This window comes from Artemia sp. Qi Xiang Cuo, chromosome 13, assembly GCF_049724085.1.
Source record: "Artemia sp. Qi Xiang Cuo chromosome 13, ASM4972408v1, whole genome shotgun sequence".
NCBI classification, from domain to species: Eukaryota; Metazoa; Arthropoda; class Branchiopoda; order Anostraca; family Artemiidae; genus Artemia; species Artemia sp. Qi Xiang Cuo.
Window position 1 is genome coordinate 31,987,181 of NC_142806.1, and position 24,570 is coordinate 32,011,750.

General features: G+C 33.9%; 1 protein-coding gene across 1 annotated transcript in view; it reads left to right on the forward strand.

Annotated features, from left to right (window-relative positions):
• Nucleotides 1-24,570, forward strand: part of LOC148945196 (ribosomal protein S6 kinase beta-1-like) — a 93,622-nt gene that overhangs the window by 41,479 nt on the left and 27,573 nt on the right. The window contains 2 exon segments of the mRNA XM_089099281.1: nt 8,178-8,309; nt 10,467-10,600. Coding sequence (XP_088955407.1) covers nt 8,178-8,309; nt 10,467-10,600 — 266 coding nt within the window.

Consider the following 24,570-nt stretch of genomic DNA (forward strand, 5'->3'; position numbering starts at 1 on the left):
GCCTTCGAGCTAGAACGAATGGGCGCTCGTAAGCTGAACTTGGGGGAGGGGGGAGGGCTTACCTGGTCTAATCGGTACTTCCAATGCTGTATAATAGCAATCTCAAAACAAAAACGTAAAAATATAAGGTAGCATCATTCAGCCAGAAGGGGGCTAGAGCCTCCCATATAGGCACCCATGGCTAAAAGTAACGAAACATTATTCGACACAGTCATTTTTGGTCCCCACTATCTCGCAGGCAGTAAGTATTGTGCAAATGTAATGAGTGAACTAATGCGTAACCAGTGGCGATATCTTTTTGATGTGGGGGTTTCAAGGACGGAAGGAAGGTAACAGATTTTACCACCTGGCTGAAAATATCATCGATCAACATCGAGATATGTAATCGTGATGTAAAATCGTGATCAAATTGATTAACCAAAGTAAACTTGTACAACAATGATGACATTACTTATTTTAACTTGAAACTCTTACTCGCCAAGATTAGGAAATAGGTCCTTCTGTTTCTGCACAAAAGTACCGTACATCGATTGCCACGTCGGGGTTTTCAATGGCACATGTCTTTAGTTCTTGGTAGTTTTTCCAGAGCAAAAAAAGGGTACTGAAGTTCGATTAAACATAACCGTAGATGTTGTTAATGTTGTTTAAAGGGATGGACTTCTAACTCGAAGTAAGAAGACTGTAAATTCAAGCCTGTCTTATGTTGATGAAATCCTGAGCAGGATTGCTGCTAGACTAGGAAAAAAGATTTCCAAACTTCCTAGATAAAAGAAAAACAATCAAAATGGATTTAACTGTTTTGAGAGGTTTAAAATAGGGAATATAAAATAATTTATTTCAATTGTAACTTCTATGAATGTCAACGGAAAAGTGTATGTGCAAATTAAAAATCTAAGAACTGTTCAAAATAAGTTCTGGAAAAAAAAGTTATGTGAACAAATTATCAGGGAGAAAAATGACTTAAAAGAACTAGTGAAAAACCCCTTCGGTTCAAAAGCCTTAATCTGGGGAGATGCTGTTTCTACTGAAGATGTGGAAGAAATAGTTTTGCTAAGGAAAAATATAGTTTTGCTAAGGAAGACTGCGTTTGAAAAAAGTTGAAGCCATCGAAGGATACACGAGCTCTTAAAATTCAGCCCATGGTTTTTTTTATGTTTTTTTTTTTCTCGAATTGCCTTCTAAACTTGATAGATTAATTATTTTTTGAGTTGGTAACATTTTTTTTTTATTCTTGCTTCCTTTTATTTCCTGTTATTATACGTTCACAGGTTTCCTACATTCTGTGTTATGTGAGTTTTTTTTTTGTTTTTTTTTCGTCGGATGATTTGCCCCCAACCATGCAATGCACTCCCTGCCGAAGCCAGTGTCAGGAGGTCGGTACCTGCGGTACGGAGACCATTGGTCACCATGCGAAAAAGTTTAAGTTTGGGTGATTTTTCTGGTGAAATACAGATTCATATGCGAGTATTATACAAGAAGTGAAAATTGTTTTAAGTCTTTTATTAATAAATTGTACACAATGAACTCGTTAAATAGTTTCACTAAATATTTTAAGATTCATAAGGAAAGAAGGCTGAACTTTAATGTATTACATTGGATTCACACTTGATGCGAAAGAAGGATGAGAAAAGAAAAAGAGAGGAAACAAAAGGTGAAAGTAATAACTGTCTTTATGAAAATTAAAGCATCCGGATTCAAATTAGCGATCCGAAAAATATATGTATGTTTGTGAATGAAGCACTATGAAGTCACATATTATGATTCTTGGTAACTAAATCAAAAGACTTCTAGATATACTAGGTGTAATTATTATAATATGCATAAGTACAGGTACACGCTATCCCCCTCCCTTTGTTTGCTACTATGTTTATATAATATAACAGGGTGTTGTTACGTCATAAAGGTTTTTAGGTTTCGAAAGTAATTGAGGTGTGCTGACTCAAGTACCACTGACTGTCGCTTGGACCTTTAGGTAAAGTGACAAAAGGGATTTAGATCGATTCTATAGGAAAATCATAGGGGCAATCCAAGGAGTGGGGAACACAGATTTTATTTTTTAGTCTGTTTATTTGTAATTTGCACAACAAAAAAGGTTTAACTTCTATTTTCTTGCACTGCTAAATTGGATTTTGGTTCAAAGTATGTGGGTTCGAGAATGTGGAATAATTTTCCAGTTGGTGTTAATTGAAGTTCTAGTTGACATTTTCAAATTCAATTTAAATAGGATTTTTCACGGTATTCGTTATATATCTATTTTTTTTATGATGATGGGAGACATGGCATTGAGGATAAATAGTTGCTTTGTATCATTATAATAAGTTTTTTTTTTTTTTTTTTTTATATCCGATGTTTTTCTGATTGTTTGGATTGTAATTAATCATGTTACAAGCCCTCATTGATCTTGTTACAAGCCTGATTTTGTACCTTTTTACATGTTCGCTCATATAGTAGGTATAAGTACCTCGGTTCTAGGCCTTTACCCCTCTCCGCGGAAATACCCCCCCCCCCTCCATGGAAAACGAGGTTTCCAAATTTGAGAATTTTATTTGAATTTTTTTGTTGAAAAGTGCTTAGGAACGGGAAAAAGAGAAATTTACACACCAAAAGTATCTTAAAAACTCAGAAGAAAAAAAAACCGTAAATCCATTTTTGTTGAAAAGACCTCCATATGAACTTCTGCAATTTTTGGTAGTAGCGGGCACGAGATAAAAAAAATGTAGGCGAACAGTCATCAAAATTAAGCTAAAAACAAATGACTGTTTTGAGTTTTTACAGACGAAAGCGTTTTCAAATTCTACGTATTTGTTAGTTTTATCTTCCAAGTGTAAAACTACCACAAATCATCATTAATTGCTAGAACTAAATCATCAATTTAGCTCTGCTAGAATGGAGTCTTGCTTACGGCCTAGAACAATTTGTTAAATTCGACATTTACATTGGCCCTCATGGATCATCCAGACTTCATCTCTTCTTAACTGATCATTCGGCTTCCTTTAGTGTTGAAAGCTATCCTTTTGCCAGCGACCAGGTGGCAGTTATAGCTCGTAGAAATCTCAAAATACCTCCACATTTAAAGCACGAGTGGATCATCAGGCAGTATCACCGCATAGACTGGGATGATCTGCGAAACTTCTAATCGGCAAAGCCGTGGAGTAAATTTTTTTAAAGAAGCTCCACATAAAGCAGCGGCACTTTACGAAACAGCGATTACAGAGGCTATCGGGCAATTCGTCCCATCAAAAACAGTAAAAGTCTCATCTTGGGATAAGCCATGGTTCAATGCTGGTTGTAGAAAGGCAATCAGGGCCAGAAAGAAGGCTCACAAGAAATGGCGTTCAACTGAATCCGACGAGAATCGGGCTGCTTTTATTAGCACTCGAAACGAATCTGTTAAAGCTCTACGTCAAGCTAGAGCCGATTACAAGCACAAGTTTGTAGACAAACTGAAAAGTGTCCCTGCAAAGCGGTGGTGGAGGGTCGTCAAAGAAGCCCTATCGTCATCTAAATCAATATCAATTCCCTCGCTTCATGTTGAAGGGACAGTGATCCAGTCAGGCCAGGAAAAGGCAGATGCTCTTGCACATGCCTTTTCAAAGGTCTCCCAACTTGATGAGGACGGAGTCTCCCCTCCCCCTTTCCGCCACGAACAAATGTAAAATTCACCACCGTTAACATAACTACTAGGAAGGTGCACAGAACGCTAAGCCAGCTGGATGTCACCAAACCTTCAGGACCTGACAAGATTTCCAATCTCATCCTTAAAAGATGTGCCCCTGAACTTGCTGGTCCTCTCGCCTCTCTTTATAGAAAATGCTTTGCAGAGGGATTATTCCTGAAAGACTGGAAAACTGCGCATGTGATCCCTGTTCCAAAGGCAGAGTCTGGCCTTACTAATGAAGGATCATATCGTCCAATAAGTCTGCTGTCCTACATGGGTAAATTTTATGAAATAAGACCCTTTACCAATACCTGAGTCACATCTTTTGTTGGCTGACACGCAATACGTTTTTCACAGAAAACGGTCTACGTTAGACTGTCGGATTACACAGTATCAAGAGTGGTTTTAGCTCCTCTCTCAGGGACACGATTTTCGCCTTCTCTCACAAGACTCATAACGGAGAAGGCGATATTCGCCTTATCCGATATAAGCCTTTGATCATGTATGGCACAAGGGACTTCTTTGTAAACTGAAAGCTTATGGAATTCATGGTCGACTATTTGACGTGCTTGCTGACTTTCTTCGTCAATGATCCTTGCAAGTTGTCCTCGATGGCTTCATATCAAAAGAACACTCTGTTTTATCAGGAGTACCACAAGGAAGTATTCTTGGGCCAACTCTTTTCTTGGTGTTAATAAACGGCCTAGGGAACAACCTTGTGAAAAAACCTCGCCACTTTGCGGATGACACAACAACAAAAACATCAATCGCAAAGACGAAGATCCCAGTGAACCCTACAAGGAGCTCCAAGCTGACCTGATGAAAATTGAGGCATGGGTAGATGCATGGCTTGTAAGTTTTAACACATCGAAAACGAAAGTGCTCCTAATTTTTAAGGCGCGTAAGTCTTCAAAGGAGAGGTAATAAAGAAAGTTGATACACTGCGCCTACTTGGAGTTAATTTCTCTTCGGATCTCTCATGGACTGAGCATCTCAGTAACATTAGATCCTCTTGCATAAGAAGTTAGGAGTTATCCTAAGATGTAAAAGTCTTCTTCCTGATGAATTCTATTCTGCCACTTTTCAGTTCGTGCATCAGACCTGTCATGGAATATGCATGTCCTCTCTTTGCTGGTGCACTAAAAAGTCACATCGCTCCACTCCAACATATTCAAAATAGAGAAGTGCGTGCAGCAACCTCTGGCAACACGAAATTTAAAACCCTACAGCTGATCCAATTCGTTTCGATGTGGCGTCCATGTCGGTTTTCTATATGTACTTGTATAACCCTCCATCAAAGGAGCTGTCGAAGCTCGTTCCTGATAAAGCAAAGCCCTTGCGATCAACTCGCCGAAGTACAGCTCGTCAGGACTACCTTGAGCAGGACTACCGCCAAGAATATCTAAAAACTAGTTTCGCCCGGGGATCGGTTGCCACATGGAATAGATTGTCGACAGAGGTAATCCAAAAAAATCCTTCCCTTGACGCGTTCAAGAAAAGGTATAACAAATACTTCCGTGTTGGAAAATGAAGTAACTATCAGGACTAGCAGCAATTCATTATTTGTGACGGAGCCGTAAAGCCTGTAATAAATATATATATATATATATATATATATATATATATATATATATATATATATATATATATATATATTCTGATATTTAGTCCTTATAGTCTTAATACTTCTTTATTTATTAAAGTAAAAAAAAAGTGAAAGCATTTAAATGTATTTTGTTTTCACTAAATTGCTAATTATGTTCTAGTCTTGAGGAGGCGTGGGGATGTGTCAGAACTACTCATGTTAATGTTTGCTTGTTTTGAGTTTGAATCGGTTAGTTATTGTAATTTCTGTTCGTTTTTGGTTTTATTCATTTATCGATAGTAATTTGTGGTAGTTTTACGCTTTGAAAATTGTTTGAATTTATTTCTTCTCATTTTTGGCTTAGTGAGGCTTTTTACTATTCTTTGACAAACTTGTTTTCTGGAAAAAGATTTTTAAATAAATTCCTGTTCATTTTTTTATTGATATTTTTTTTCTATTAGACTCCATAGTTTTTACTTTGAAGATTATTTAACTTTATTTCTGTTCATTTTTGGCTTAATGAGGCTCTTTACTCTTCTTTAAAAAACTTGTTTCTTATGTTTTGTATTAACAAATACTATCTGTAAGCAATTGAATAAAAAAAAACAAGTTTTTCAACAGAAAGTAAGGAGCAGCATCAGACCTTCAAATGATTAGAAATTATTACGTATATGAAAGGGGTTGCCTCCTCCTCAAGACCTCGCTCTTTACGTTAAAGTTTTTATAAAATTTTAAAACAACGCTTATTATTCTAATTAAACCGTCATTATGTTTCAGGACTTGTTCTTAAAGAATCAGGACAAAAAGTCAAAACTTTAACGTAAAGAGCAAGGTCTTGTGGAAGGGGCAACTCCTTTCATATGCATAATAATTTCTGTTCGTTTGAAGTTTTGATGTTGCTCCTTGGTTACAGTTGACAAAACTTGTTGTTTTTTTTAATTTAATTTCTGATCGTTTTTAAATAACACCGGGAAATCCTGAAATCTGGCAGTTCTGCATGCAAAATGCGTTACAATTATTTTGCATATTATGAAGTAAGGATTGTTTTCTGACTTACAACTGTCCAAACACTTTACCTCCCCCCCCTTTTGTGTGCAAATATTTAGCCCAAATTATATATTTCCCATCTATTCTGTCACTTGTCTTTGTCTTGTTTAACTCTAAGCTGAAAGAATGAAAGAAACTAGCGAAGAAACCGACTTGTTCTCGAATTTTACACAGTGTAAACTTGAGTGAGTGGCGTATAATACACAAGTACCAAAATTTCTTCCTCCTACGGAAAAAAAATCTAATAAAAATCTGAAATTTGATAAGCCACGGGGGGGAGGGGACGCCAGCCACCCAGTACCTCATTTTATAGGTATAAAGTAAGTGCCAGGAAAGAGAAGTAGTATAAAGTAACTGCCCCAAAAGAATCTGGAGTTTGTTATGCTTTCCTCGATGATTTGGTATGTTTTAAGCTTAATTTAAGGGATTTTCTTATCTAGTGTAGGAGCTCCCAATTGACAGAAACACAGAGGAGGGGGTGTATTTTTCAAAATCTACGGGGGGGGGGGGTACAATTTGTTTTTTCTTCGTTTTTTTTCCTGTAAGAGTACCTGAAAAAATATTTTTTTCAAAGAAACTACAAAAAAATATATTGTTCGATATCTTGGGAAAGGGCTATAGTCCCCTTCCCCCAATTAACATGCCTGACACGGTTTCCTAAAAATTACCCGACTAACGGAGCTTACACTTTCAAGTTTGGAAATTTGGGAAATAAGACTGGAATTTCGGTGAAATAATGAGATAGAAAATAGGGATTTTCTTAGCTAGGAGTATCAGAAACATAAAATGGTGACTACATTTGACAACTACTAGCCGTGAATTATTGTTGTTGATCTGTTTAGTCACGAATTGTGACACCCCATAATTGATTTGGTATTATTGGAACACAAATAATTCGATTGTTTTGTGGGGACTTTGTTCTTCTTAAGGATATCCAGCGTATTGAGCTTTAAAATTACAGAAGTAGCTGTTCCATTCAAACACTCTACAAAGTCAGGGACATTAACATATACTGCACAGTTAATCTACGGTCCAGTTATATTTAATTAGATCGAGTTAGATCTACGAAAAAGACCTTGATAATATCTACTATACACATCGAAAATACAATTTTAATGTTTTTTTCATGGAATTTTTTATAGAGAATTCCAGGTCGTCTGTTTTGTCAAATCCTTCCCACACAAAACAAGGAAGATATTTTCGAGATTAAAGTTAAGGCCAGACATAAGAAATATGTGGAATATCGAACTACCAACAAAGAAAGAAAGCAGATTATTGAGTGAAACTATCCACTTATTAAGGCGTAATGATATGGTCACCCCTAACCATAAGACCCGTTTCATTTATGTTAATTTTGCCTTGCAAAAAGTAGATGAAAAGCGAAGAACTTTACCCGGAAATCCTGTGAAGTTGAAAGAAGTCTGGTCGATTTTCAGACGAAACAAATTGAACCAAGAAAAACAGTATTCCAGTCATCTTCTATATCTTTGTTAACGGGATTCAATAACCCTATTGAACTTTTTCGTGTTAGAAGTTCGTTCAAATCCTAATTTATGAATGATCGTTCAATGTTTTTATTTATCGCCATGGAAAGACAGTGTGGTCTTTGAAATTATCTATACGAGTATACTATATACGAGTTTACGAGTATTATTATATCGTATACTATATCGTATAATTATATATATATATATATATATATATATATATATATATATATATATATATATATATATATATATATATATATATATATATATATATATATATATATATTATTAATATAATATAAATAACCTAATGTGTTGTTTTTCATCCTTATTCCTCTTTTCCCATGGATCAGTTTCAAAATGTTAGTTATTATGATTGTTTTTGTATGTTTGAAAGGTAAGGAAACTAACTGGACAAGATTCTGGGCACACGTTTGCGATGAAAGTATTAAAGAAGGCAACAATAGTGAGAAATCAGAAAGATACAGCGCATACGAAGGCAGAAAGGAATATCCTTGAGGCTGTTAAGGTGAGATTTTTGTATTTGTTTGGATTCACGACGGATGCTTTGTGCTTTCTTTGTTCTCCTGCTTTCTAATGAATGATCAAAACTTGTTTCTCTTTGTAATTTAATTAATCTGGTTTTGGTGGTTATTGGAAGACTATATATTTATTTAAAGACAATGCTAGGTTCGAATTAAGTCCCTTTGAATCCATGAAACTTATTAGAAAACAATACTTTGGAAAACCCAAATTGAATGGTCCGACCTACTGGATATTTTCAATATGTCCTTTATCCTAGACCCGATTTTATATCTGTGTCTTTTCCCTTAGCCCCACCTTACACGAATTGATTTATTTCGCAGTCCTCTAAGGATTTGATTGGAAATATAATTGTCATGGTCTGGAAATATTGAAGTTTCTTCAAAAATCCCCCTTCGTTCCAAATAAAGGAATTCAGGTAGATGGATTGAAGCTTTCATTTAAAAAAAGTGCTAGCGTATCTGATAAATAAGCGCTATATGCTTCAGTGATGTATAATAATAAAACAGAGAAACTATCAAGAACAATTATATAAGCCTGGTTCGTCAAATTTGTATGCTAGAAAAGATAACAATGAAGACTTGACTTGACTTGCTTTATTTACTACTAATTACAAAATAAACTATATACAAGCAACCGCCCGGATAAGGCTCAAAAAGCCTGATGAAAGACGGCTGCAATCCTCTAATTCTAAACCTCTCAAAATTCTAATTCTCAGAAAAAAAAAGACATGAAAAAAAAAAAACTTGAACACTCTCTCAAATTAAACAATAATACCAAAAACTATGAAGAAAAGAAAAGAAAAAAACATTAATGATGACAATTATAATAAATTACCTCCCCTCTCCCAATAAATGTTTTTTTTTATTTTTACTTTAAACGACCCAATGTGTTCAGCTTCCCGAACGCCAACTGGGATATCATTCCAAATAGCCGGAGCCAAATACCGAATCCCGAAGCCTGCACGTGTGGTGTCTCGATACTCAACCGTAAAATTTTCCGCCTCTCTAGTCGCATACCTGTGGAGTGAACTATTTACGCGAAAAAATTTGTAAAAACTGGAGGACATACATCATTCCAACATCTATAGGCAAAAATAGCAGCTTGGTAATCGCGAATCTGACCAATATTAAGCACTCTTAATTTTTTAAAACATGACGCAGTATCATTCACATTTTCTATATAATTCCCAAGAAGACGTACTGTTTTATTTTGTAAAATCTGCACTCTTTTGAAATTTGCATAAAAATGGCTAGACGAAATGACACAACCATAAGACATATAAGGCGCAACAATACTATGATACAATAATAAAAGAACATATAATGGTAAAAAATGCTTCAAACGACGCAAAATTCCCAGACCTCTAGCAACTTTAGCTGCAACAAGATCACTATGGTGCTTCCAAGACAAATTACAATCAAGCTGGAAGCCCAAATAACGCACCTCATGCACCTGTGACAAAGGCTTACCATTAAAAAAAATCTCTCCATCAACACTCGGAGGCTTACCAACTCTCCTAAAAATCATAAAATTCGTTTTTTTAACATTCACTGACAAAAGGCTTAAACTTGTAAATACATAAAATGACTTTAAAACCCTATTTACTTTCAACAATAGATCATCAATCATTCGAATAGACATAGTTAAAGCAGTATCATCCGCGAAAGTCGTGATAAAACACTCCGGTAAGTAAAAACGCATTGAATCAACATACACAAGGTACAGAAGTGGTCCCAAGACAGATCCCTGAGGTACACCACACTTCACTTGCTAGGGAGAAGAAAATGCATCATTTAAAACAACTTTAATAGATCTTCCGGTTAAAAAACTATCAAACCATTTCAGATAATTACCACGAACTCCAAGGGACTGTAGACGTTTGAGTAAAATTTTAAAATCCACTGTATCAAACGACTTTCTAAAATCAATAAAAACAGTCAAAGGGATTTCACCACGATCAAAGCATCTATTTACAATATCACAGGGAGAATGCACGGCGTCCGACGTCGAGTGACCTTTCCTAAAGTCGAACTGAGTTTCACTTAACATCCCTGTTTTCGTAAGGTCATATTTTGGAAAGTTGAAAGCTTTTTGAAACCAATTTTTATCAAAATTGGTTTATATTTTATTCCTTTTACAGCATCCATTTATCGTCGACTTAATATATGCCTTTCAAACTGGTGGCAAGCTTTACCTGATCTTGGAGTACTTGAGTGGCGGTGAACTTTTCATGCATCTTGAGAGAGAAGGAATTTTTATGGAAGATACTGCAGGGTAAGTTGTTTTTTCGTTTTTACCACAGGAGTTGATTAAAAATGTCCAAGCCATTTTAGTGATAGATGTTGTGCACTGGGTTGCCACCTGGTGAGGGAAAAAAAATCTCTAGGTTTTAGTAATTTTTTGGTCGATTTATTTATTTTCTTCAATAATCTAGTGATTTATGTCCTGATTTATTGATTCTTTTGTTTAGGTAACATAAAAAACCACTAGAAATAGTGATAAGTTACTAGAGATGGCAACCGTGGTGGTGTAATGCAAAAATAAACCCCTCCGAAAAAGTTTGTAAAAGCAGTTGGTGTTAACGTTTTTCAAGCAGAATAAAAGCCTTGCTGATTTTGGCACTTTTGCATTCACATAAACCTCTTCTTTCCTCTTCTTCTTGCATTCATGTAAGATTCCTCTATGGTCACTGTTACTTTTTATGACAACAGCTGCCTTTCTGATCCTAAATATTCCATGACTTATAGTTTGAACACTGTTTTGTTTTTATAGATTGAGGGACGTGTGTCAAATGTTACTGAAGCGTCTTGTGCAGAAAAATATCTTAAATTGCTAAGCTTATCAATCAATAGGTTTAATAAACGATTATTAGGTTCAAAATACCAAGAAAGATATCCTTTAGAGAGGAGGCAGAGGGTTATCTGCAATGGTAAGCTTTTTGCACCTCAGTTTTTTCTAAATATTTTACCTGTTGTAATAAGAAAAGATGATTATAAAAAATAGGAGAGAGAGAAAGGAAAAAAGACAAAGTTGATAAAAAGAGGGCAAAGGGATCCCTTGACTCTGCAACAGAACTAAGCAAACTATACATACATCAATAGTATAGATGTACACCTAAAAAGGGTAATGAATCTTGGTTCTACGTATATCGTTTTCTTTTGAAAAAGTAGATCAAAGCCGTATCCAGGGTGGCCGGTTTACCCCCCCCCCCCCAAAAAAAAAAAAGAAGAAAAAAAAAATCGTCCGACTCGTAAAATGGGAACAATATGCATTTGTATATAAACACATTTTTTATGCATTTTGTAGTTTTTTTTAACCCCTCCACCTCCCAAACAAAAATCCTGGATACATCCTTCGTCTTGACACGCTGGAAAAACAGTCTCACATCCTATAAAAATATTTCCTTGGTCCGGTATTGTCTGTTATTGTCATAACTTCTCATTGTCTACCCTCTTTCCTGCAGAAACATATATTAGCTGTCTTGTCGTTTAGCTGTCCGTTTTCTGTCTTGTCGTACCCGATTTGGACTGTTACGACAATTCAAGGATCTTAGAACTTACTCGTATTTCTGTATTGTCAAAAGCATGTGTTTCTATGTCAAGGCCGTGTCCAGGGGGTGGGGTTAGGGGGTTCAAACCCCCCTCCCACTCGAATTGTTTGTCCAACTCGTAAAAACGTAACAAAAGTGAATATAAATCAATTTTTGATGTGTTTTTAAGTTTTTTGTCACCCCCCCCTTCTGCAAAAAAACCCCTTTTGCAAACCCTCCCCAAAAAAAATCTTGGAGACGTTTCTGGTCTATGATACCTCTCATTCCGATTTCAAATATTCAATTGTTAGAGGATTAACGCTCCAGCGCTTAACAGACTGAGATAGCGTTTCGACAGTGTATTTAAACTTCGCATAGCTTATAATGCCCAAGGCTTTTTTTACTGGCCAAATTTACAAAGGTCTGAAAGTTTTCGTTTAAGCATCCTTAATGGACTCTTTGATGTTTTCGTAAAAAGAAAGCAAAATTTGACGATTGTTTTTTCTTGTAGAATCTTCTAAGTTTGTTTTAGAAGAAAACCCTTAGAAAGACACCCAATTTGCTTAGGATTGATGCTGGCATTATTTGCAGGTGCAAGCAAATTGGACTGTTGTGTTTGTGTGTGGGGAGGGGGTGGGATAAGACTGAAAAAAATTGCGCCACAGTTTTTTCCAGGATAGGCGTCCTTTGGATTGATCCCACAGGAATCCACCCCCTTGTTTGATGGGATGGTATTACTATATTGATACGTTAAGAATATTTTTCGAATAACAGAGTATCAGCCTTAGCATCTGGGGATTGGCATACAATTTTTGAAACAAAAGAAGAATGCCACTTTCGTAAAATAAGGCAACACTTTCCAACAAGTGACATAATTTGTAATGACTATCATTTATGCATCGATATGGAAACCAACGAGACCGGACTCCTCTCTCAGCAAGAAGATCTAGTCAGTTTTATAATGAAATTTTTGTTTTACATTTGTTTAGAGAAAATTTCATATATATATATATATATATATATATATATATATATATATATATATATATATATATATATATATATATATATATATATATATATATATATATATATATATATATATATATATATATATATATATATATATATATATATATATATATATATATATATATATTAAACTAGATGAATATATAAAAATCTAGTATTAAACTAGATTTCAAAGTGAAAACACCTATGTGAATTGTTTGTATCTCAAAAGGATTAAAGCGACTTTCCATTCTGACGCAATCTGGTACTGCTTATATTTTTTGGACTGACTTAATGCAGCAATTAAGGTTGATGAAAAATCAACCTAAAGGTGGATTTTTGGATATAAATTTGTGATTAATGATTATAAAATATAGACATGGAAGACATCATTTGGAAGGCGGTGTTAAATTTTGTTTCAAGAGCAATGCTAGCCGGAATAAAACATCAATTGATTATTAATCGCGCTGTGGATTTTTTATCCAGATATAATATACTGAGTGCGAAAAAATTGATCCTATAAAAATCTGGCCTATCGGACCCCTTCCGTAAATCGTTAAAGATGAAGAAAATGTCGTGGAGATTGTGAAATTCTTTGCCAAATCAGCTAAAGAAAAGCGTCAACTTCCTACATTCGTCATTTTTGAGCCAACCTAAGAGGTCCCTGCATGTGGAGAAGAGATAAGTGCATGCGTAACTACCTAAGTAAATGATATGTGCCGTCGTTTTGAAGGCTTCATGGAACGACTGAATAAAGGTGACTTAAATATTTTTACTTGAACTAGTTTCCCTACCCAACCAAATGCCCCCATAAAGCTGTCTTACTCTGTAGTTGTTACAAACCCTCCGCCACTGAAAACTCCATCGGAGCGGAAAGCGTTTATAGAATCTGCGTGTGGCGAATCCCTTGATGCTTCTAAGGTTGAGCTCAGACCAGGAAAAAATGGGTGGCGGTTAGCCATTGCGCAGAAGGCTACTGCAGAGAAATTGGCTCATGGGATTATTAATCAAAACCAGGGTTCCAACGCAAAAATCAGAACTCCCTCACACATTGGTATAGTTAAAGGGATTCTCGAGTCTCTTAATGCTGAGGATTTACAAAGATTAATAGCCGGCTGTGAGAAAGCCGAACAATGTGGGAAATCACGCACCTTCAAGCTGTATTTTTCAAGTAGAGATGCTTTTGACACCGCCGCACAAATGACAATTAAAATTGACTTCGAGCGTTTCAAAATACAAGAATTTATTTTTCTCCCGAAACGTTGTTTTAATTGTCATGAATTCGGCCATCTGTCGACACAGTGCAAAAATACCAAGAAATGCGGCCGTTGTGCCAAAAATTACCACGGTGCGACGAAAGAAAGCTCATGCCAGAACCCGATCTGCTGTTTGATTGGTCAAAGTCCCAAACACGCGTGCTGCCAGGCTAACTGCCCGTTCAACAAGACTTTGAAGCCAAAAAGCCAATTTGTTCGAAATGGTTGAGCCCTATATGAAAAAGAGCGTCTTCTCATGGAACGTAAATGGTAGTCTCAGTGCAAAAATCACCGTGGTGGAAAAACTTTGCCTTACTCAAGAAATCATATGCATACAGGAACATTTTCTCTCTGCTGATAATATGAAACTACTGGATATAGTGCCATCACATGCGCTCCACTTTGTAGCCGCTAAAAGGCCCAGAAAACGATGCCGCCCCTCAGGTGAGTATAGTTGCTCGTCTGGATTCTATGGGGCCCCTGTACCAAACAGGTTTTTCTGGTAGGTAATTCTAATCTAGAGGTCAATACATCTTTCAAAGAGGAACGAGTACGCAATACCGGTCCTAGTGTGATTGATTTTTTGGACAATTGCCTTTAGTCAAGACTAGTTTGTTATGAATGTGTCGTTGCCAAAGCTAACTCTCATTGGAAAAAAGGGGTATAAAGCTTTTTGTTTTTGATAAGAATTGCACAATGAATGTATCGTTTGACGTGGGCATTTTTATGAGCCAATCAGAGGTTGTTCAATATACGATAACTTGATTTGCGGTCGGGATTTGAATAAAAGAAACGGTCTCGTTATGTGCGCGCATTTAGATGTAGTCCCAGGCGAAGTACTTTCTTATATAAATATCCCCTTGTTATTTGCTTGTATATAGGACTACCAATGGAATCCTCTTGCATGTATAGCACTCCCATGGCTATTTTCTAGCATGTCTAGGACTTACATGTTAAAATTCTTGCGTGTATAGGAATTACCATGATATTTGCTTGCATGAATAGGAATTCCGTTGTTATTTGCTTGCATGTATAGGAATTCCCAGGTTATTTGCTTGCATGTATAGGAATTCCTATGATATTTGCTTTCATTTATAGGAATTCCCAAGTTAGTGTATTTATTGTTGATTAATTACGAGTTTATGGTCTTTGACTTACATTATGTTACTTTTTATTTTATTGCGTGTATATTAATTCCCATGTTATTTTCTTGAATGTATAGGAAATCATATGTAATATCCATCCAATAATAGGAATACCATTGATATTTGCTTGCGTGAATAGGAATTCCCATGTTATTTGGTTGCGTGTATAGGAATTCCCATGTTATTTGCTTGCATGTATAGGAAATCCCATGTTATTTGCTTGCATGTATAGGAATTGCCACGTTATTTTGCTTGCTTGTATAGGAATTCCCAGGTTATTTGATGGAAGGTATAGGAAAACACATGGTATTTGCTTGATTGTATAGAAAGACAGTAGTAATTTGATATATTTTATAGGAATACTAATGTTATTTGCTTGCGTGTATAGGAATTCCCATTTTATTTGCTTGCATGTATAGTAATTCCCATGTTATTTGCTTGCTTGTATAGGAATTCACATGTTATTTGATTGCATGTATATGAATTCCCTTGTTTTTGCTTTCTTGTATAGGAATTCCCATGTTATTTGCTTGCATGTATAGTAATTCCTATGTTATTTGCTTGCTTGTATAGGAATTCCCATGTTATTTGCTTGCGTGTATAGGAAGTCCCATGTTATTTGCTTACTTGTATAGGAATTCCCATGTTCTTTTTTTGCTTGTATCGGATTTGCATTGTTATTTGCTTGCTTGTATATGAATTTCCTGGTTATTTGCTTGCTTGTATAGGAATTCCCATGTTATTTGCTTGCATGTATATGAATTCCACTGTTATTTGCTTGCGTGTATAGGAATTCCCATGTGATTTGCTTGCATGTATAGGAACTCCCATGTTATTTGCTTGCATGTATATGTATTGCCCCGTTATTTTGCTTGTGTGTATAGGAATACACATTTTATTTGATTGCGTGTATAGGAATTCCCGTGCTATTTGCTTGCATGTCTGTGTGAGCCTCTTTTGGCTGTTTGTGTCTTTTCGGGCATTGTCTCTCTTTGTTGGATGTGGCCGGCTCTCGTCCGTGTGGAGCGTGTGTCACTGGGTGATTTAGTAGTCTTTTTGGTCGGTTTGTGTGTCTATTTGTCCTTTTTGGTTCTGTTTGATCGGTTTGTATATCTGTTTGCTGTGTGTGCCTTTTTTGGGCGGTTTTTTCCTATGCTTTAGTAGGTCTCTTTGTGCGTGTTTTTTGTCTTTGAGCTATTTGTATCTCTTTGGGATGTTTGAGTCTTTTTGGTCTGTGGGTATTTCTTTTGGCTGTGTGTGTCTCTTTGGGGTCGTGTGTGCCTCTTTGGGCTATGTGTGTCTGTTTGGGACGTTTGAATCTGTTGGTCTGTGTGTCAGTATGAGTGTTTTTTTTTTTTTGTCTGTTTTTGTTTCTTTGGGCTTTGTGTGTATCTTTTGGGTGTTCTTATCGTTTGACTGTGTGAGTCTCTTTGATCTGTTTTTTTCTCTTTTAGCTGTTTTAGTATTTTTTGGACTGTGTTTGTCTGTTTGGGCTTCTGTCCCTTTGGGCTGTTTGTGTTTATTTGGGATATGTGTATCTCTTTTGGCTGTTTGAGTCATTTTGGTCTGTGTGTGTGTGTCTCTTTAGGCTGTATGTCTCTTTGGGCAGTTTGAATCTTTTTGGTCTGTGTGAGTTTCTTTTGACTGTTTGTGTCTCTTAGAGGCCATGTGTGTCTCTTTGGGCAATGTGTGTTTCTTTGGTGGGTTTGTATCCTTTTGGTATGTATGTCTCTGTATGGGTGTTTTTTTGTCTCTTTGAGCTGTGTGTGTCTCTTTTTGGTCTTTGTGTATCTCTTCTGTATCTGTTTTATGTCCCTTTAGCCTGGCTGTGTCTCTTTGGGCAGTGTGTTTCTCTTTAGGCTGTATATCTCTTTGTGCAGTTTGAATCTTTATGGTCTGTGTGTGCCTCTTTTGGCTGTTTGTGTCGTTTTGGGCTTTGTGTCTCTCTTTTTGATGTGTTCGTATCTTTGGGACGTGTACGTATCTTTGATCTGTATGTGTATATTTGGGCTGTGGGTTTCTATTTGTGATGTGTGTGTCTATTTAGGCTGTGTGTTTGTCTCGTTGGTGTGTGTGTTTTTTTGGGGTGTCTGAGTCTTTTTGGTCTATGTTTGTCTCTTTGGGCTGTTTGTATCTCTTTGAGCTGTGTATGTTTCTTTGGGCCTTGTGTGTCTCTTTGAGCTATGTGTCAATACGTTTAAGCAATAAATATCTTTAAGCTTAACCCGTCTTTATTCTTTAGAATAGTTCTATTGTAAGCATGTAACAAGCTCGTTCCTGAAGTCACCTCTTGGATAGACAATGTAGAAACTTCATTTAAGAAACTGTTAAAAAAATGTAAGTAAGTAACAAATTCTTTCTTGAGGTCACCTTTTGGATACACAATACAGAAATTTCATTAAATAAATTATGAAAAAATTGTAAGTAAATAGCAAATTGTTTCTTGAATTCACCAGATGGATAAACAAAAAGACATTTATTTCAATAAATTATGATAAAATTCTAAGTAAGTAACAAACTCTATCTTGAAGTTAGATCATGGATACACAATACAGAAATTTAATTTAAGAAATTATGAAAAAATTTTAAGCAAGTAACAAATTCTTTCATGAAGTCACCTCGTTGATATGAAAACATTGTTAGTAAGTAGCAAACTCTTTTTTGAACTCACCTGCTGGATAAACAAAAAAAGACATTTCGTTCAAGAAACTATGACAAAATTCCAAGTAAGTAACAAACTCTTTATTGTTTTCATGACTTAGATTCACGATGTCGAAATTAAATTCAAGAAATTGTGAAAAAAAATTCTCAGTCTAAGTAGCAAATTCTTTCTTTAATTAAACTGTTTGATAAAAAAAAAAGACATTTTATTCAAGAAATTATGACAAAATTCTAAGTTAGTAACAAACTTTTTATTGTTTTCACGAATCAGATAAATAATGTAGAAATTAATTTAAAGAAATTATGAAAAATTCACAGTAAGGAACCATTTCTTTCTTGAAGTCAACTCTTGGATACACAGTACGGAAATTTCATTCAAAAAACTTTGAAAATATTTGTAAGTAAGTAACAAACTCTTGATTGATTCAACCTCTTGGATATACAGTACAGATACTTCATTCAAGAAATTATGAAAAAATCGCAAGTAAGTTACTTTTTTTCTCTTTATCACAAACAATTTTCACTTAGCTAAATGATGCGGAAATTTAATTCAATAAATTATGAAAAAATTCTCAGTAAGTAACAATTTCTTTCTTGAAGTCAACTCTTAGATACACAATACGGGAATTTCATTCAAGAAATTATGAAAAAATTGTAACTAAGTAGCAAATTCTTTCTTGAATTCACTTGTTGAATAAACAAAGACATTCCATTCAAGAAATTATGACAAAATTCTAAGTAAGTAACAAACTCTTTATTGTTTTCAAGAGTTAGATATACGACGTAGAAATTAAATTCAAGAAATTATGAAAAAATTCTCAGTCTAAGTAGCAAATTCTTTCTTGAATTCACCTGTTGGATAAACGAAAAAGACATTTCGTTGAAGAAATTATGACAAAATTCTAAGTAAGTAACAAACTCTTTATTGTTTTCACGAGTTAGATAAACGATTTAGAAATTAAATTCAAGAAATTATGAAAAAAGTCTCAGTCTAAGTAGAAAATTCCTTCTGGAATTCACCTGTTTGATAAACAAAAAAGACATTTTGTTCAAGAAATTATGACAAAATTCTTAGTAAGTAACACACTCTTTGTAGTTTTCAGGAGTTAGATAAAAGTTTTAGAAATTAATTCAAAATCTTATGAAAAAAGTCTCATTAAGTAACCATTTTTCTTGAAGTCAACTCTTGGATAAACAGTAGGGAAATTTCATTCAAGAAATTATTAAAATATTTGTAAGTAAGTAACAAACTCTTTATTGATTCCACCTCTTGGATATACAGTACAGATACTTCATTCAAGAAATTATGAAAAAATCGCAAGTAAGTAACTTTTTTCTCTTTATCACAAACAATTTTCACATAGCTACATGATGCAGAAATTTAATTAAAGAAATTATGAAAAAATTCTCATTACGTAACAATTTCATTCTTGAAGTCAACTCTTAGATACACAATACGGTATTTTAGTTCAAGAAATTTTGAAAAAATTGTAACTAAGTAGCAAATTCTTTCTTGAATTCACTTGTTGAATAAACAAAAAGACATTTCATTCAAGAAATTATGACAAAATTCTAAGTAAGTAACAAACTCTTTTTTGTTTTCACGAGTTAGATATACGATGTAGAAATTAAATTCAACGTTACGTGTGTGTACATCCCTCCAACTTACGGAACCTTAAAAAAAAAGAACGTAAGCTATTTTGAAGTTACTTATCTGACCTTATTGATCCCTAAAAAACCAGTCTGGTTGACAACGTGGGGCTTTCGTAATGCTCACTTTTTGCACGGGTTAGGACTACGGGGGGAATCCCCCGCTCGTTTTGAAAGGTGCCAAGGACAATCATACAAATAGTATGCAGTTTAAAAACGTGTTTAATCACGTTTCTTGAATGGAGTGTCTGTACTGTATATTCAAGGGGTGAAATCAATAAAGAGATTGTTACTTACTTACAAATATTTTTTATAATTTCTTGAATGAAATTTAATTATTGTGTTTATCCAAGAGTTGACTTAAATAAATAAATTTTTAATTACTGATAACTTTATAATAATTTCTCGAATTAAATGTATAAATTTCGTATCTAATTTAAATTTTTTTTTTATAAATATAGAAAAAAAAAGCTACTTAATTGACATTTTTTAATAATTTATTGAATGAAGTATCTGTAGTTTATATCAAAGAGGTGAAATTAACAAAAATATTTTGTTACCTACTTAGAATTATTTTCATAATTTATTTAATGAAATTTCAGTATTGTGTATCCAAGAGTTGAATTCAAGAATGAAATGGTTACTTACTCATCATTTTTTAATAATTTCATTAATTTAATTTCTAGATCGTATACCTAGATTGTGAAAACAATAAATTTTGTTAATTAATTATCATTTTGTAATAATTTATTGAACGAAATGTATTTTTTTTTTTTTTTTTGTTTATACAAAAGTTGAATTAAAGTTGGACTTTGATACTTAGACTGAGAATTTTTTCATAATTTAATGAATTTAATTTCTAGTTCGTATATCTAACTCGTTAAAACAATAAAGTTTGTTACTTACTTAGAATTTTTTCATAATTTCTTGAACTAAATTTTTTTTTTGTTTATCCAACCACTCTAAGTGAACCTAGATCAACCCAACTTTTTGGATATCTCTCTCACTATGACTCTGTTTGTGTGTCGTGTCTGTGCATGTCTCGTCTCTATGTGTGTTTGTCATCTCTGTGGGTGTGTTGTCTAAAAAAACCAGTCTGGTTGAAAACGTGGAGTTTTCGTACTGCTCACTTTTTGCAATGTGTAGGAAGCAGTGGGGAATCCCTGCTCATTTGGAAAGGTGCCAAGGACAGGCATGCAAATAGTATGTAGTTTCAAAACGTGTTTAATCACGTTTCTTGAACTAAGTATCTGTACTGTATATTCAAGAGGTGAAATCAATAAAGAGATTGTTACTTACTTACTTACAAATACTTTCATAATTTCTTGAATGAAATTTCCGTATTGTCTATCTAAGAGTTGACTTCAAGAAAGAAATTTTTGATTACTGAGATTTTCTTCGTGATTTCTTGAAATAAATTTCCACAACATGTAGCTAAGTGAAAATTGCTTATGATAAAGAGAAAAAAAAGTTACTTACTTGTAATTTTTTCATAATATTTTGAATGAAGTATCTGTACTGTATATCCAAGAGCTGGAATCAATAAAGAATTTGTTACTTACAAATATTTTCATAATTTCTTGAATAAAATTTACTTACTGTGTATCCAAGAGTTGACTTCAAGAAATAAATTGTTACTTACTGAGAATTTTTTCCTAATTTCTTGAAATTAATTTCTACATCGTTTATCTAACTCGTGAAAACAATAAAAAGTTTGTTACTTACTTAGAATTTTGCCATAATTTCTTGAACGAAATGTCTTTTTGTTTATCCAACAGGTGAATTCAAGAAAGAATTTGCTACTTAGACTGAGAATCTTTTCATAATTTCTTGAATTTAATTTCTACATCATATATCTAACTCGTGAAAACAACAAAGAGTTTGTTACTTACCTAGAATTTTGTCATAATTTCTTGAACGAAATGTCTTTTTGTTTATTAAACAATTGAATTCAAGAAAGAATTTGCTACTTAGTTACAATTTTTTCAAAATTTCTTGAACGAAATTCCCATATTGTGTGTCTAAGAGTTGACTTCAAGAATTAAATTGTTACGTACTGATAATTTTTTCATAATTTCTTGAATTAAATTTCTGCATCATGTAGCTAAGTGAAAATTGTTTGTGATAAAGAGAAAAAAAAGTTACTTACTTGCGATTTTTTCATAATTTCTTGAATGAAGTATCTGTACTGTATATCCAAGAGGTAGAATCAATAAAGTGTTTGTTACTTACTTACAAATATTTTCATAATTTCTTGAATGAAATTTCCGTACTGTGTATCCAAGATTTGACTTCAAGAAAGAAATGGTTACTTACTGAGAATTTTTTCATAATTTCTTGAAATTAATTTCTACAACGTTTATCTAACTCGTGAAAACCATAAAGAGTTTGTTACTTACTTAGAATTTTGTCATAATTTCTTGAACGAAATGTCTTTTTGTTTATCCAACAGGTGAATTCAAGAAAGAATTTTCTACTTAGACTGAGAATTTTTTCATAATTTCTTGAATTTAATTTCTACATCGTATATCTAACTCGTGAAAACAATAAAGAGTTTGTTACTTACTTAGAATTTTTTCATAATTTCTTGAAAGAAATGTATTTGTTTATCCAAAATGTGAATTCAAGAAAGAATTTGCTACTTAGAATGATAATATTTTAATAATTTCTTGAATTTAATTTCTACATCGTATATCTAACTCGTGAAAAAAATAAATAGTTTTTTAATTAATTAGAATATTGTAATAATTTATATAACGAAATTTCTTTTTGTTTATTCAACAAGTGAAATCAAGAAAGAATTTGCTACTTAGTTACAATTTTTTCATAATTTATTGAATGAATGTAACTTATCATGTATATAAGAGTTTAAGACAATTATGAAAGTTTTACTTACTGATAATTTTCTCATAGTTTCCTGAATTTAATTTCTGCATCATGTAGCTAAGTAAGAAGTATTTTTTATAAAGAGAAAAAAAAGGTACTTAATTGAGATTTTTTCACAATTTCTTGAATGAAGAATATGTACTGTATATCCAAGAGGTGGAATCAATAAAGATTTTGTTTCTTACTTACAAATATTTTCATAATTTATTGAATGAAATGTCAGTACTGTGTATCAAAGAGTTGACTTCAAGAAAGAAATTGTTCCTTACTGAGAATTTTTCATAATTTCTTGAAATTAATTTATACATCATTTTTCCGACTCGTGAAAAAAATAAAGAGTTTATTACTTACTTAGAATTTTTTCATAATTTATTGAACGAAATGTCTTTTTTGTTTATCCAAAAGGTGAATTCAAGAGAGAATTTGCTACTTAGACTGAGAATTTTTTAAAAGTTTCTTGAATTTAATTTCTAAATCGTGTATCTAAGTCAAGAAAACAATAAATAGTTTGTTACTTACTTTGAATTTTGTCATAGTTTCTTGAACGAAATGTCTTTTTTTGTTTATCCAGCAGGTGAATTCAAAAAAGAATTTGCTACTTACTAACAATTTTTTCATATCCACGAGGTGACTTCATGAAAGAGTTTGTTACTTGCTTAAAAATTTTTCATAATTTCTTAAATGAAATTTCTGCATTGTTTATCCATGAGGTAACTTCAAGAAAGAGTTTGTTACTTACTTAGAATTTTGTCATAATTTCTTGAACGATATTTATTTTTTTTTATCAATATGGGGAATTCAAGAAATAATTTGATACTTACTTACAATTTTTTCATAATTTATTTAATGAAATTTCTGTATTTTGTATCCAACAGGTGACCTCAAGAAAGAATTTGTTACTTACTTACAATTTTTTCATAGTTTCTTAAATGAAGTTTCTACATTGTGTATCCAAGAGGTGACTTCAGGAACGAGTTTGTTACATGCTTACAATAGAACTATTCTAAAGAATAAAGACGGGTTAAGCTTAAAGATATTTATTGCTTAAACGTATTGACACATAGCTCAAAGAGACACACAAAGCCCAAAGAAACATACACAGCTCAAAGAGACACAAACAGCCCAAAGAGACAAACATAGACCAAAAAGACTCAGACACCCCAAAAAGACACACAGTCCAACGAGACATACACACAGCCTAAATAGACACACACATCACAAAGAGACACCCACAGCTCAAAGAGACACATACAGCTAAAAGAGACGTACACGGCCCAAAGAGAAGCACACATCCAACAGAGAGACACAAAGCCCAAAACGACACAAACAGCCAAAAGAGGCACACACAGACCATAAAGATTCAAACTGCCCAAAGAGATATACAGCCTAAAGAGACACACACTGCCCAAAGAGACACACACAGTCTATAGGGACATACACATAGACCGAAGAGACACACAAAGCCCAAAGAGAGACACACACAGCTCAAAGAGACAAAAAAACACCCAGACAGAGACAGACATACCAAAAAGATACAAACCCTCCAAAGAGACACACATTGCCCAAAGAGACACACATGGCCTCTAAGATACACAAACAACCAAATGAAACACACACAGAACAAAAAAAATCAAACAGGCCAAAGATACATACATCCAAAAGAGACACACACAGACCAAAAAGACTCAAACAGCCCAAAGAGACACACATAACCCAAAGAAACACAAACAGCACATAGACACAGAAGCCAAAATAGAAAAACACTTCCAAAAAAAGATGCAAACAGATAAAAGATAAAAAAACATATCAAAAAGACTAAAACATTCAAAAGAGAAGAACTGCCAAAATAGACGAAAAACGACAAAAGAACCCCAACAAGACAAAAAAAAAAAACTGCTCAAAAATACCCATACATACCAAAATATTCAAATTCCCCAAACAGACAGACATAGCCCAAAGATGCACACATAACCCCAAAGATACACAAACATCAAAAAGAAAGAAACACAGACCAAAATGACTCAAACAGCCCAAAGAGATACACATAGCTCAAAGAAACACAAACAGCCCAAAGAGACAGAAGTCCAAAGAGACAAACACAGCCCA